Source organism: Aricia agestis, chromosome 12, assembly GCF_905147365.1.
Source record: "Aricia agestis chromosome 12, ilAriAges1.1, whole genome shotgun sequence".
NCBI lineage: Eukaryota > Metazoa > Arthropoda > Insecta > Lepidoptera > Lycaenidae > Aricia > Aricia agestis.
Window position 1 is genome coordinate 2,775,983 of NC_056417.1, and position 15,649 is coordinate 2,791,631.

Below are 15,649 nucleotides of genomic sequence, written 5' to 3' on the forward strand. Positions count from 1 at the left end.
CCTCGGCTTTACTGATTTTAACCAAATTTTATATGCATATTCAGTGGGTCTGAGAATCGGCTACTGGGTACTTTTTATATTGATAAGTGCATTTGTTGAATAAATAATAGTAAATTATTACAACTCGAGACTGACGGCGACTATTGTTTGTGCGACGGGATAGCGATGGACGTTGCCATGGTGACATACTTATTTAGTCACTTCAATAAAATAATATAGGCGAAATACTTTATATGGCAAAGAAACGTTTGCCGGGATAGCTAGTATTAAATAAAATTAGGCTATTATTATCAGGCACCTACTAAAAAGACTATTTTTATTATCAACATTATTAACTTGTTATAACTTGAACATCCATTGTTAAATATTCAAATTGTACTGTTAATATCAAATTAAAAGAGGGAGTGAATAAAAGGCGTAAGAATATGGCACAGTTTCAGTTTATTTTATTTTTTTAGTGTTACATGTGCTAGATAAAAAAATAATACAGTCCGATTAGTTAAACTCTTCGCTAGGAGGAGCTCCTAGCAACAGACACTTATATTACAAGTCGAGTACAACCGTAAACAAACACTCTAAAATTGGAAAACATTTTATACAATTTTAACAAGCATCAACTTTGAAATATGTCGAGTCCCTCGAGACCGACTCTATTAAGGTACTTCAAAGACCTCAGTATACTGAAAGTGCCTAGGTTTATACAAAAAAGTAGTAGTTTTTCTCATAATAAAATTACTATACATGCGCGATATCGCGCGCGGTGCGGTCTATGTTACCTGGACGTAATATCGTATGTCTTACACTATGACGCATTGGATGTATTTTACAGGGAAGCTAAGTACTATAGTCATTTTAGAGTTATTCTACATCTGACTTTCTGTGACCCTTATGTCGGTAGCACAAGGATCATATCAGATGTAAAATAACTCGAAACGGTGTCTAAGAGGCGCGCGGAAGACGGTCAAATAAGGAGCATCCATGTTACGCACAATAAATTACAAATAGAAATTAAATATTAAAAGTAAACAGTTCGAAACGAATCGTATAACTATATTTACAGTTCGCTTAACGCTAGTTAGAAGCACAAATATGAATTTCAACATTGAAGGCACATGTTTCGCGCCCGCTCTCGCGTGCGGCGCGGCGCTCGTCAGCGGCGCGACCGTACTATCGACCAAACGCATATTACATTAATATAATATATTAAAGCAAGTAATGATACATAATATAGCAACACAGTGCACATAGATAACTTTCTATGACGGTTCATAGAATCTATTTGCACAAAAATAAATGCAGCGAGGTTTTGTGACAACTAAATACAATAATAATAATTAATTACAATATATTTTGAAATCGGAAAATGTTTTGGTCGATAGTACATCTTATACGGATTCGAAGACTGTAATAGTGTTTAAATTTAAAGTTTATGATCGTATGATTCCGCAATCTTCTATTCCGTCTAAGATACAATATTTACGCATACCGCATGTTATAGTTCACTTGTGTTAAGAAAATAGCTGTCTTTGCTATTCAACATTTTACACAAGGATTACACTAAACAACAATTAGCGTATTTTTAAAATGTTTAAAAATGATGTTACCACCATAACGATAACATTGAGTAAGAAATAGACATAAATATCTAAAGAAATAGTTACTTGAGTTGACACGAACATTAAAAATAAAATTTGACTTAATACTTTGAAGATTTACGAAAATGGCCTAGACATTGTTTATTATAATAACGATAGTGTAAGTGTTGAATAAGTAGACTTTCTTTAGACAACAAAATTACGAAGAAAACGCTTTTTCCTTACACAATTGAACTACACAGTCGAATACTCTTCGACCCGATGCGTTGTTCCGTTAAACGGTGTAAATATAAATACATCCGTAAACACAGGCGTGCGCCCAATTTACGAAATAAGAGATACTTGCTGGTAGTCTTAACATTATTGATGTTCTCAGTCATAGTCTCAATGAAATTTTTTTCTTGATTGCATTACAAATAAAATAATTATCAAGAACGTTACAATCAAGAAAAAACTGACAGTTAAGACTCGAAACAATGTAAACATCAAAATAAGGCAATTTACTAAAGATGTTTAGTGATTTAAATAAAGCTGATAGAATAGGGCATAACAGACTAAGGGCGAAGCCAAACGAGCGTAATTTGTGAGTTGTGAGTCGTAGAATTTCGATTCGGCAGAATTCTGCTGCATTCAGTTTCATACAAAAGTCCTGTTTGATTCACACGAGCCTAATTTTGTGAGTCATGATTTGTATGAAAAGATATTTACGCGGCAGAAATTCTGCGACTCACAACTCACAAATTACGCTCGTTTGGCTTCACCCTTATAGTTGATAGGATATCTAGCATCTTACTAATGTAAGACCACAAGCAAGTCTCTTCTATTCTTAGATCTATCGGCACCGAAATGAAACCTTTACAATAAACCATAGTTCATTACAATATACTATATAGCGGTTGAGATCGCGTTGTGTTTGGAAGGATTATCTTATACAGCTGCTTTTGTGATGCCGGGGCCTAACAAAGTATCTTCTGTGCGTATTGAATGGAAGTCAACATTCAGAAGTCAATTGTAACATCGTCTTAACGGTTACAGGTTGTGCAAAGGTGGGTTTTATAAATTAAAAAAAAAACTGCGTTCGCCATTTTGTTGTACGCGGTACGCCGTGTCTAATAATGACGTCCTGTAAATATGTAATTTGTTTTGTAACCATACTCTTGTTACTTCACCAGACCTTCACTACATAGAGCAAAGTCTTTCGAGCCACTCTGACGTTGGCAACTCACTGAGTCGGACATTATTAAAAGAAGAAGAAGACGTTTAAATCTATAAGACTGGGTTGCACCAACTAAATGTCGTATGAGAATATAGGGTGTTTGGACGCCATATTTAACTTTAACTATAACCACGCCTCTGGTGCAACCCAACCTTACAAGCTGTTTAGGTTTAAGAGGGTACCAAAATCTTCGGACGCAGTCAAGTAAAATCTCTCGCTGTATCAGAGAGGATACTTTGCTAAGTGCCAGCATCAGTTCTATCCAAACAAATCTCTATCCGACCACTGTTATATTAAAATACAAACTAGGCAGTCATTCAAATAAAACTAAATATAAAAAATTGTCATACCACAATTGATAATTTCCACTTTTTAAAATATATAGTAGTAAGCGTAACCAGCTCAAAATAAGAAAATGAACTATTAAAATATTATATCAAAATGATAAAATCGTTGAGGAACAGAATTTCACTATTTTACAGCGTCCGATGGCTTCGGCCGGACATACATTTGACTATTATAGACAATAAAAATATATTTATGTACAAACAATGTACTTTAGGAGAGAGTCACATCACTAAATGTCACTGTATAACTGTCACTAGTATGACACACTTGGAGCCATTTTGTGTGTATGTATATCTGCACTTTGTAGGCGAATTCGTATGTTTTCGATTCATTCTGAGTATGCATTGATTGAGGGCAGTTTTCGCTTGGTCGTATCAGTCATATCGGTCGACGAATCGGACGACCGACTTATTTCGTTGTAGGACATATCGTTTGATGTCGGTTTTATCCTCTGCGCTTATTGGTGTCTTCGACATTTAAGGTTTGGCTGATGAGCTCTATTTATTTTAAGATTTTAAACAATAATTCTAGGTCGACAGGTCGCTCGATAGATCGATCAACTCTATAAGCTGCATCGCTCGCAAAGGTAGACTTGTGGTGATCTTATATGTAGTCGGTCGTATACGATATATCGGTCGTACACGACACATCGGTCGGACACGACATGATCGTACACGGCATCGGTCGGACAGCTCAGCCGCTCAGTCTATGCTCTTGACCCTGGCCATAACCTTGCCGTCGAACATGGGCAGCGTGTCGGAGTCACACGACACCTCCTCCTGTATCACCGTGTTGTCCAGATCCGCGCACTCCGTCTTGAAGAAGTATCTGGAAATATTTAGTAGTTGTAGAATAAAAGACATCAAAATTCAAAATCAAGATAGATTTTTAACCAAAAATCGTTCTATCTAATAACAAAGGTGTTATTAGTTATCGTAAAAGAAGTGTACAAACTTCCCATCAAAAATTACTAATCAGTTGAAACCACCATAAAAAAAGGCTTCATATGCCCCGCCCCCAACACATAGCATATCATCAAAACGCTCACCGATAGTTTCCCTTCCTCGGCAAATATTCCTTGAGTGTGCGGAGCGTGAGCGGCGCGGCCGGCACCTTGAAGCGGTATGGCACACTCTCGTCCAGAAAGTGGGCGACCACCACCGTGTGTTCCGGCGCCGCCGCGCCGCCAGACGTGCTGCTCGACTTGCTGCCGCCGCCGCCGCCGCTGTAACGATAATAACAGATACTGAGTATGTAATGTTATAATGTATTGTCAGTAAATTCTTGAAATTCTTGAAAATATATAGCCTCTTACTATAGTTTGTGCGTTTTATGATGATATTTTTTTTTTTTTTTTTTTTTTTTTTTATTTCTGAGTAGATTTTAAGAAAATACTTTCAGAATGTTAATATTAGCTACGGTGCCTACCACCGGTTCGGGAACTATCCCGGCGAGAAGAACCGGCGTAAGAAACTCGCACGGGGCCCACTTTTTTTACCAAAAAAAAGTGAGGTAAAAAAATTAATCTTTTAAAATAAAATTTACAATGCTGTAACTTAAAATTATACAATGTCAACATATATACATAGTAAGTCATGTACAATAATGTAGAAGTAGCCTTGTAAGCAGCCATCCTACTCCCAAGATGTGCCATCATTTATGAAATCATTGACCTTATAATAGGCTTTGGCACACAAACGCTCTTTGAATATGCATTACACATTATAATTGACAATAGTAGGTAGGTTACCTAACAAAAATTAATCGATAATTTAAAAATATCGAATCACTTCGTAAAGGAATTGCAATCGAAATTATCGATTTCGTACTGACATTTCAGTTGTGCCGGCGATTTAAGATGCGGCCATCTTAAATCGCCGGCACAACTGAAATGTTTCATCGATTTGATTTCGATTCAACAGTGTCAATCTCTATTGACATAAGTTCCGTTTCATGCATATGACATTTTTCAAATGTTTTCGTAACAATAATTTTATACTCTTATTTCACAGTTAACATTTATAATTTTGTATTAATAAGTTAGCATTTAGCAACTTTTCATTTTTATTCGTTTACCATTATAGGAAACATTTGTTTTTGTAGATGGAATATAATTTACTAGCTGTTGCCCGCGACTTCATCCGCGTTAACATAGTATATAATAATAATAATAATCATTTATTGCAGGCAATAAACCCATATAAAATATATAAAATTAAATTATTAAATTAAATTAAAAGTTAAAATTAAATAGTACATAAACATTGTGAATTTTAAATATACAAATAAAATAAAATGCTACAAAAATATCGTTTAAAAATAATTCTAAAAGTCATTTCTGGTTTCTGTCGCGATGTACCGATAACCAGTAGGCTGGAAACGAGTTCTCCGGACACCCGGCACACACACCGAGAATTTCGTTCCTAGAACATCGCACGCGGGCCCAGAATTCCGCAACTCGTGCCCTAACAACGGCGAAGTAATCGGGAACTCTGGCGTCGGCAAACATGCCCGAAGCGCTGCAGTATCTAGGCAGTCTCATAAGAATGCGGTATGCGTTATTATACTGCACCCTGATGCTACTCATTACAGATTTAGAGCAGTTGCTCCAAAGCTGACATGTATAAAGGCATTGACAGTATGCCCTGATCAGCCTTGCCCCAGCGCTGCAACGTGCAAAACGACGCGCGAGCATGTTACACCGAACGGCCATCGCCCGTCTCTCACGAACAATGTCTTCATTGTCAGACAGATTCTCGGTCAAAATGTGTCCCAGGTATCGGAAACGCTCCACTCGCTGCACTATCTAAATAAACCGGCGGGACCCTCTCCGGACCCTTGTCAGCCCTAAACACCATCATCTGCGTCTTAGCAACATTGTATTTGAGGCCATGGCATAGGTCTCACAAATGCCGAGAAGACGTCTTAAGCCTCTGATTGAGGGGCTCAGAAGCACCATATCGTCAGCATAGCTCAAATTATTAATGCATGTCGTACCTATGTGGCAACCCACACGGGTGCCTCTGAGCTCCTCAATCAGACCATTGACGTACAGGCTAAACAGGTCCGGCGAGGTTAACCCTCCTTGGCGCACCCCACACTCTAATCTAAAATCATTAGAGGTTGCGTCGCCCCATTTTACGAAATTCGTTTGATTTTCGTACCAGTACCTCAACAGATTCACTGTTTGGTCGGGTATACTACATTGTAGGAGCTTTTGCCAAAGTAAATTGTAATTTACCAGGTCAAAAGCACGGCTAAGATCTAAAAAGCATGCATATACGGATGTTTTTCTTTTTGTGTAATACTGAACCGTTGATTTGAGCGCAAATATAGCTGAATCTGTTGAGAGACCGGGACGAAAGCCAAACTGTGCATCATCAATCCTAATATTATAACAAAGATAAAAAGAAATATAATAACAAAGATGGATAGTTTTCTCCTTTTTGTCTTTGTGGTTACTTATACAAAGGGTAAAAACGGACCCTATTTAAGCAAACGTCAAACGCAAACGTCAATAAACTTTCATGTTTCTAACTCAAGAAATGACGGACTTTCATTAAAACTTTCAACCCTTATTTTACCCCCTTCGGGGTAAAATTTTCAAAATTCCTTCCTTAGTGGGTGTCTACTTAATAAAACAACCCTACTCACCAAATTTCGTGGCTGTAACTTTTACAGTTTTTGCTCAGCGATGATGAATCAGTCAGTCAGTCAGGACATGTAATTTTATAAGTATAGATTACACATTGTTTTTTTTTTGTTTTCTTGTAAAAAAACCGTAGCAAGGAATATGAAAATATAAATAATGTCACCCATATCATTTTAAAACGCACAAACTATAATAAAAATATTTAATATTTATTTACGCTGCGTATATTCAAAGCTTTTTCTGTCATAATATGACTTTCCCAACATTTCAAGCAAAGACAAGCAGATCTTGTAAATTGTTATTCACTGTGTAAATGCTTTTATTATAAAGTTGGTTGCTATGGGACGTGAGAGGGAAAACTCCGACTAATCTGTACCATGACTGTAGGAGTTATCCATACTAATATTATAAATGCGAAAGTGTGTTTGTCTGTCTTTCCGTCTGTCTGTCTGTTACCTCTTCACGCCCAAACTACTACACCGATTTTGCTGAAATTTGGATATATAGCCTATAGGATACATTTTCCCCGAAAAATGTACGGTTCCCGCGCGATAACTTTGGCGCAACAGAGTTGCGGGCGTCATCTAGTCGAAAATAAAGAGAAACCAGAAGTTGTTTGGCGACCGATCCATTTCAGTCAGTCACGTGACATAACAAATAGTAGTTCTCACCGTGCCCGCTGGCGGTCGCGGCGCTCGCGCTCGGCGGACGACGCTCGCGAGCAGTCCCGCGCGCGCCGCTCGGCGAGCCGCTCGGAGCCCTCGGCGATCCACAGCATGATGCGCGGCCCCGCGCCCGCCGTGCCCTCGCTCACCACCGACACGCCGCTGTCCGTCAACTCCGTCACCGTCTTCTTAGAGAACGACCTGGAAATTAATGTAAAAAATATTATATAATGCTGATTTATTAAAAGGGGCTTAAAAATATAAAGGGCGGGACTTATGTGTATAGGAACGAAAACAAAACGCGAAAGACGCTTTTTCTTGTGCTAAAAAAACAAAAGTAAAACCTTAGCAGTCAGCACAAAGACCACCAAAGAAATTGATTAACAGACGAAGATAGCGATAGCTATAACATATTTTGTCGGTTATTGTTAGTTATGATTTGTCGGCTAAGCCCCAATTTCACCAACGACTGTTAAAGTTAACGCTCGAATTAGTATCACGTCACCTCTTTCGTTTTTCTTATGAGTGAAAGAGAAGACATTACATTTTAACGAGCTGTTAACACTAACAGACGTTGGTGAAATTGGGGCTAAGTTTGACATAACGCGCCCAAATAACGGTCCGACATGTGGCCATGAATCAACTTCTCTGATACAGAGATACAGTATTTCCGTAAGGCGCAACATTTGTGTTATCGTTGTGTATTTACACCATGTTTCTTAGCTATTACAGCATCCAGGTGTTATAAAAAGCAGCAGGCTGTACCTGCGCGACAGCGAGTGTGGGTGGTGCGGGTGTTCGGGCGCGTCGTAGTGTCCGGAGTCCGCGGAGAGGGCGGAGGGCGCGCGCCGCCGTCGCCGCCGCCCGCCCGGCGGGGACGCGCCCGGCGTGCGCTCCGACCACACGCGCGACACGTGCTGGTCTGGAATAAGACATATCGATTTATTATTGCAACCTGCTATTCGATAAATTGACTGTGTTTCAAACCGCGAAAGGATATCTGCGGTAAGAAATGCGAAATGACGATGTCGTAAATAATTGTCGTTATATTAACGGTCGCCTTTAAATTAGATAGCAAGTAGACAACCGAAGGTCGGTGTGTAAAGTCGGAGCTTCGGCCGGACACCATAAAGTAACAATTCCAATCGAGTCAGTTTACTTTTCAGCTTTATTAGGTTCATTTTATTTTTAACCGGTGGTAGGCACCGTAGCTAATATTAACATTCTGAAAGTATTTTCTTAAAATCTACTCAGAAATAAAACATTATTTATTTATTTATTTTAACATCTCCTTTATTTCTATAATTAGGTAAATATTTATTATTTACATAAACAAATAGTTTACCTAATATATCCTGGTCGTTGTCGTCGTCGATCTGCAGCTTCTCGCGTATGGCGGCGGCCACCAGCTGCGGCGGCAGCGCCTGCGTCGCCGCGTCCTCGCCGTCACCCTGTAACGACACGTATACGTTAGTTGTATGACCGTGCGAGAGAGACACAGATACATGTTGACTCTCACTATTATTGTCACGACGCAACTTTGCGTACGCGAGAAAGATTAATTTTAGTACTTTTCTGTCACGTCTCATACGTGTGTTACACTCTATTTCATATGTGTGTGTGTTTATGGCAACATGTAATGCGAAAATGGGATTACTGAACAGTTAGCAGCATATGCCGGCGGCAGCGAACGTCATGTAGCCGCCAGAAGGTACAACTGTAGTGCGTGCGCGCGCGCGTGCTTTTGTGTGTGTGTGAGAGAGAGATAGAGTCGCAGAGAGCACTGACCTCGGCCAGACGGCGCTCGAGGCGCTCCTTGTTCTCGCGGTCGCGGCGCACGCGCTCCAGCTTCTCGATGAGCAGCGGCGCGAACTCCGCCGGCGGCAGCACGCGCAGCTGTTCTGACTGCACGCGCTGCGTCCGCGGTATTACCTGCAACACAATATTTCATGTTATTGAGTACTTTAGGCTTTAGTCAGTAAATTATGGAATAATTGTTGCTATGAGTAACTGCAGTGTTTTACTACTGTAGAAACGGTAGATAGAAATCCAGACATAGACTCACACCAATATTTTTTGTGCTTGTAAAACAAAAGATAAAGAAAAAATAGGAATTATTTCTCATTTTACTTTTTGTTTCTATCTGGCCAGTGTATTTTATCTTAACTATCACTTCGACACACATCTCTACAGATGTTGATGAACTCACCATAGCCGAATCCTGCTCCTTGTTAATAACGGCATGTCGGTCGAGGCCGTACAGCCGCGGCCGGTGGCGGCTCTCGCGACATTCGCGTCCACCGCGCATAGACATGCCGTCCCTGAGAGAATAACACTATTAGATGTGGTGTTGAAGATAGAAAAGTATAAGTAGCCGCGTTAAGGCTGGTCTTTATGTCCAACGAAATTTTAATTATTGATTAAGTTATTAGAAGTTACCATTACACTTAGTTAAAGTTTATCTTGAACAATGAAATATTATTTAAGAAATCTTCAGATCTATTTTGTATGTATCAATTTAGTGTACTTCTATAACTAATAAAATGAGGTAAACAAAGAACGCTAAAAAACTAATAAAAATTAAAATGAATCGCAAATTAGTAAAACAAGCTCAATACAGCCGGGGTGGTTGCATGTGGATCGTGGGGTGACATACTCTAAGAGCTGCTGACAGTTAAAACGCATATGAAACAAGTCACAGCCTCTCAGCCTATTTTATACAGCACATAGCTATATGCTACAATGTAAACTTACCTTAAATCGCTGACTCATACAAACCTCTTATCGGATAGCTATACGTCACTATCCACCATAGCTCCATTTCTTTCTATCACACTTACAGACTGCTACCGGAGAGCGAGACGGCATATCATCTTTCCTGTTAAGACAAGTGCGCGCTGTACAACACTCGCGCACCGCACGGGGCGTGTCACTCCGTCCCTCTTTATCACACTTACAGACTGCTGCCGGGAAGCGAGACGGCATATCTGCTTTACTACTAAGTCAGTGTAGCCCGCGTACTGTACGCCGACCGCTGGCGCCTGGCGGCGCGCTAGTCGCTCGGTCCCTCTCTATCACACTTACAGACTGCTGCCGGAGAGCGAGACGGCGTCGCTGTCGGCGCGGCCGCTGCTAAAGCTCGCGCGCTCCGAGTCCTGGCGCGACGCCGGCGTGTAGCCCGCGTACGTCACCGCCTGGCGCCGCTCTAGTCTCTCCGTCCCTCTCTATCATACTTACAGACTGCTGCCGGAGAGCGAGACGGCGTCGCTGTCGGCGCGGCCGCTGCTGAGGCTAGCGCGCTCCGAGTCCTGGCGCGACGCCGGCGTGTAGCCCGCGTACGTCACGTGCGCGCTGTACACCGACCGCTTCCGTCTGTTCGCCGTGCGGGGTAAAGTCAAGCGTAAACGAAAACGGGGTAAAACATGCAAATGCAGAAGCTAACATTCGGGATAGGGTCACACGTACTAAAGGTGATGTGACGGTGTTGCAAGTTACATGATTTGAAAAGGGATAAAACGAAAAAAAAATAATTTTAACTCAAAATTTTAAAGGCTAATTTATAAAAAAAAATCAAAAAATCTCAAAATAAAAAAATTATAATCTTGACACTGTTGTGCGTTTTCTTCGTTAAGTTTATAACTTGTTTAACATGTATTGTTCATATATTATGTGTTGTGTTTAGAAAGTACTAGAGTGATGTCTTTACAATGTGGAAAATAGTAAGTGCTCAATTTGTGTGATGTCAGTAAGCAGAAGAATATGACGTCACAAAGTGTAATGTTGCCGAATCAGTCGAATTACTATGTAAAAGTTTATCGCTATAGTGCAATAATGTCATGTAAAGACTTTGTTCTTTTGGAAAGTAAGTGTAAGTCACACAAAGTGTACATGATAGTATCGAGTTAGATACGATAGACTGTGATGTGGTAGTGTTGATATGTGGGGCTAAGGGTGCGAGTACTCACGGCGCGACATCGTGCAGTCGCCGCGACTGCGTGGCCATGAGCGCGTCGTGCGTTAGTCGCGGCGGCGGCCCGCCCGCACCCCCCACACTCCCCGCGCCCGCAGCCAGCTCCTGACCCTCGTGGAGTGTCGCCAGACCGCTGCCAACGCTCGACTGGAATATGCATTGGTAATGTTAATAACACGTAACACACATATTAACGTTTGTGTAAATAATAACTGACAATATTGCATTGTATTAGTATTGTGTACAATATTGCAGGCAATGTAACATTCAATTTCACTACTTAAATATTTATTTAAACATGATTGCAGATTGACAATATAACTCTACAGCTTCGAAGATCCTATTAGTCATTATTAGTATAGGCTTATATTGAACTCTTTGTTGTAAGCCGTAACACGTACGCCTCGGAGCGCAGAGCAGATTGAGCCGTGTGGCGTACACAATAGGGGTGTGTTTACCTCCTTGTTGTAGGAGTGCGGCGGCGATCGGTCGGGCGAGGAGAGTGGCTGCGTGGCGGCGCTGACGTACGACACGTACGCCTCGGAGCGCAGGAACGCCTGGTACGTGCTCTCCGTTATGGCGCGCGTCACCTGTGAAGTAAAGTCCAATGAAAAAAGAATGTAACATGATAAACTTGAGGTCAAAAATTAAGTTAAATTCTTTACTATTTTTAATCTACTATTATTGATCACGTTATCGATAAGTTGCTTGCAAATCTTGCAATATTATGTTAACAATACGCGCCGCCTAATAATGTTTACACTCGCTGCAAATGCAGGGCCGCTTGCTCGCACGACACGCTCGCTATCAGCTGAGCGCTGCGTACATCTTAATGATTTTTACCTACATAGCACGCACCGCTCCTATGCTATATTTTATCTACTGTCTATTTACTTCAATGACTTTGGGTCCTGTTTTTATGAATGTAATATATTGCTGTCAAAATTGTTTTTATTTTCTAACATGAACATTCGATAATAACCTAAGGATTTACTATCAAAACGTCCGGGGCTTAAGGTCTAAGACGGATACTTTCTTCGGGAATCTAAGTATTTCTAGCTACGACATAGTAATTCTAACGGAGACCTGGCTAACTGAGGACATCAACAGCTGTGAATTATTCGACGATAGGTACTCGGTGTGGCGGCGCGATTACGCGGCTACGGGCCAGTCGCGGGGCGGGGGGGTGCTCATCGCCGCGCGCCGCGGTATCACCGTCGTACTGAGGACGGACTTTCAGTCGACCGCCGAGGATCTATGGTTAAGTATAACACCTAGCCTTCCCAGCAGACGTCGTAGAGTAATACACAATATACATTTGTGTGTTTTGTACTTGTGTAATCAAAATCGCGGCCCTACGTTCTCGCAGCAATTAAACAACTACCTAGATAAACTCAACGAAATAGTTTTATTGCACCCCGAGGACAAGTATCTCGTCACCGGGGATTTTAATATGAGCTCGATATCCTGGCCAGTCGACGTCGATGCTCCTATTACGACTGACTCGTTATCAAACGACGAAATTTCTTTTATTGATGAAATAAATGTACATTGTCTTAGGCAATTCAACTTAATTAGGAATAGCTTCGGACGAATATTAGACCTAGTGTTGTGCAACGATAATGACGTCACCGTGTCGGAGTGTCACGATGCTCTCGTGCCGCTCGACCCTCACCACAACGCACTCTGGATTGACATGAATTTTTCTGATAGCTACTCATGAAAATCGTCTCAGTTTCAAAGGCGCATGTTTCATAATTGTAACTACGATGACGTCAATAATGATATTAATTCTATTCGTTGGGAAACTGGACTATCTAAGCGATCGTGTGAGGATGCACTTGACTACTTTTATGCTTCAATTAATGCTATTATAAATGACCGAATACCTTTAAAAGTATCTCACAACAATACCTACCCTATCTGGTTTACATCGGCATTAATAAAGCTCCTTAAAGAAAAACACAAACATTTAAGAAGGTATAAAAAGTACCACAACTTATCAGATTTTCACACATTTAAACTATTGCGTGATCGCGCTAATAGTTTAGAAGCTACTTGTTATAAACAATATCTCGGTACCGTAGAAAACTCAATTGAGCGTAATCCCAAACAATTTTGGAGTTACATAAAAAGCAAGTCAAGTACGAGTTGACTACCTTCTAAAGAGGTAGTCATAGCAAATAGCATCTAAAGCTCTTGGCTTCTTAAAGCGAAACTCTAAAGAATTTGTTCGCGCTAAAACCATCAAGGTTCTATATTGCTCTCCGGTTAGAAGTCACCTTGAGTATGCCTCCCAAATTTGGAACCCCAGGTATAAAATTCACATTAATAGAATTGAGAACATCCAAAGAAAATTTATACGTTACCTGTGTTTTAAGACTAATCAACGGTTTAGTAGTTCCAATTATAAGTCTGTCTGTACTAAACACCACCTACTTACCCTAGAGGACCGTCGTGATATTGCTGATTTGTCTTTTCTTGTGAAAATCCCTTCGAATAATCTTGACTGCCCCAACCTATTATCTAAGTTTTCTTTTAAAATTCCTACTAAGTCCTACCGTCGTCATGTCCCTATCTTCTTACCCACTACCCACACCTACTACAGACAGAACTCCTTCACGTATCGTGCGAGCAAGCTACTTAGCTCGATTTGTTCCAATATGGATCTTGATATTTTCAATTGTAATGTTTCGGCTCTAAAAAGATCGTTATGCAAGCACTTTGTCGATCAAAAATAATTGATTGTTGATGTTTATCTCTTCTGTATTGTAATGTAAGAAATAAAATAACACTAAATAAATAACTGATATTCTTGTCTAAAGTGTAAATTGTGTTGCAGTAGTACTAGGTATTCATAAAATATTTAAGCCAATATACTGTAAACTATTACTATTAGTGAAAACTTCTAATTGGCTCCTTATTATGTATTCCGTTTTTTTTAATTTCATTGTAACAATAGCTGCAAGTTTTCCATGTATCTTAAAATAAAATAAAATAAAAAGGAAGTGTAATGATTATATGAAATCATTGTCAAAATTTAATCAGTAACGCCCATATTAATGAATGGAATATAATTATGACCAAACCAAATTTTACCTCTTGTTCCATGTTGTCGAAGATGGTCTTCTCGATGTTGGTGCCATCCTTGAGGCTCTGCTTCACGTACTGCTTGAGCTCCTCGGGCATCGCTAGCTGAGACTTGCGTAGAAACCTGATACAAAAGTTAGACTTCGTAATTTCGATAAAAGCAAAGATTTTCTTCAACACTCAAGTTTTCTTAGTCTGTAAATATGTATAGTGTGTCAAGAAAGTGAAGAAATTAAAAAGTGGCAACATCGTAGTGTCATCCCTTTCAAATCAATAGAAAAAAGGGATGACACTACGATGTTGCCACTTTTTAATTTCTTCACTTTCTTGATGCACTATATATGTTTTAATATTCAGCTGAAAGATTTTGCATTGCGAGTTGCGAGTTCAAATAAAAGCTGCCAATTGCCAAAAAATCGTCCAATAATTTCAAATGCCATTTTCTTGTTATTTACCCTGGGTGTAATTTATTGGCTAGGTAAACTAGACGACTGCAACTTATTATTGTAGCACTACATCATCATACAGTCAAGCAGAGCCCTAAAAGCCAAGTGGCAACCCTAACCGCGCTTTTAGCCACTCGCTTTTACCAAAACTACCGCGCGACAATCAAATCTCAACCTTATCACGAGCGCACAAGACTCACTTGTATATCGCGGAGACGACCTGTCTGATCTTGGCGGGCTCGGTCTCCTGGCGCAGGCCGTGCACCGCGAAGTAGAAGTTGAGGCGGTCGACGTGCAGCCCGCCGGCCCCGCCCACGAACTTGCGGAACAGGCGTACGCCCTCCGCGTCCTGGACATAACAAATGTTATTGTAGTGATATTAGTAGAGTTGTTGAATGGTTAATGGCGCTAGTAAATATATTAACTGCCCCACTCAGCGTGTAACATTAATTATATGAATGTATTATAATTAATTCAAAATTTTGACAAAAGCCCCATACATTATCTGTGAAACTCTTCATTAAATTGAAGATTCATTATAATTAAATACGGCGGTAAGAGCGCTTTCGCACTACGGCCTAACTACGGAATAACTGAAGCCGTACCAGCGAAGCGACACGTGACGGCCAAATACTGTTTGTATCTAATTATTTTATTGTTTGTTTGA

General features: G+C 40.3%; 1 protein-coding gene across 6 annotated transcripts in view; it reads right to left on the reverse strand.

Annotated features, from left to right (window-relative positions):
* Nucleotides 1-2,917: 2,917 nt before the first annotated feature.
* The window catches only part of LOC121732561 (axin), an 82,092-nt gene continuing 69,360 nt past the window's right edge, over nucleotides 2,918-15,649 (reverse strand). For 5 of the 6 annotated variants that reach the window (XM_042122482.1, XM_042122484.1, XM_042122483.1 and 2 more), the window contains 12 exons: nucleotides 15,183-15,331; nucleotides 14,546-14,660; nucleotides 11,905-12,036; nucleotides 11,442-11,593; nucleotides 10,714-10,848; nucleotides 9,686-9,797; nucleotides 9,265-9,408; nucleotides 8,822-8,927; nucleotides 8,242-8,398; nucleotides 7,483-7,677; nucleotides 4,208-4,384; nucleotides 2,918-3,987 (listed from right to left, as the gene is read on the reverse strand). In XM_042122482.1, the coding sequence (XP_041978416.1) occupies nucleotides 3,861-3,987; nucleotides 4,208-4,384; nucleotides 7,483-7,677; nucleotides 8,242-8,398; nucleotides 8,822-8,927; nucleotides 9,265-9,408; nucleotides 9,686-9,797; nucleotides 10,714-10,848; nucleotides 11,442-11,593; nucleotides 11,905-12,036; nucleotides 14,546-14,660; nucleotides 15,183-15,331 (1,701 nt within the window). In that variant the 3' untranslated portion in view covers nucleotides 2,918-3,860. The remainder of the gene's footprint in view (nucleotides 3,988-4,207; nucleotides 4,385-7,482; nucleotides 7,678-8,241; nucleotides 8,399-8,821; nucleotides 8,928-9,264; nucleotides 9,409-9,685; nucleotides 9,798-10,713; nucleotides 10,849-11,441; nucleotides 11,594-11,904; nucleotides 12,037-14,545; nucleotides 14,661-15,182; nucleotides 15,332-15,649) is intronic. The other variant, XM_042122487.1, reaches the window with a different exon arrangement.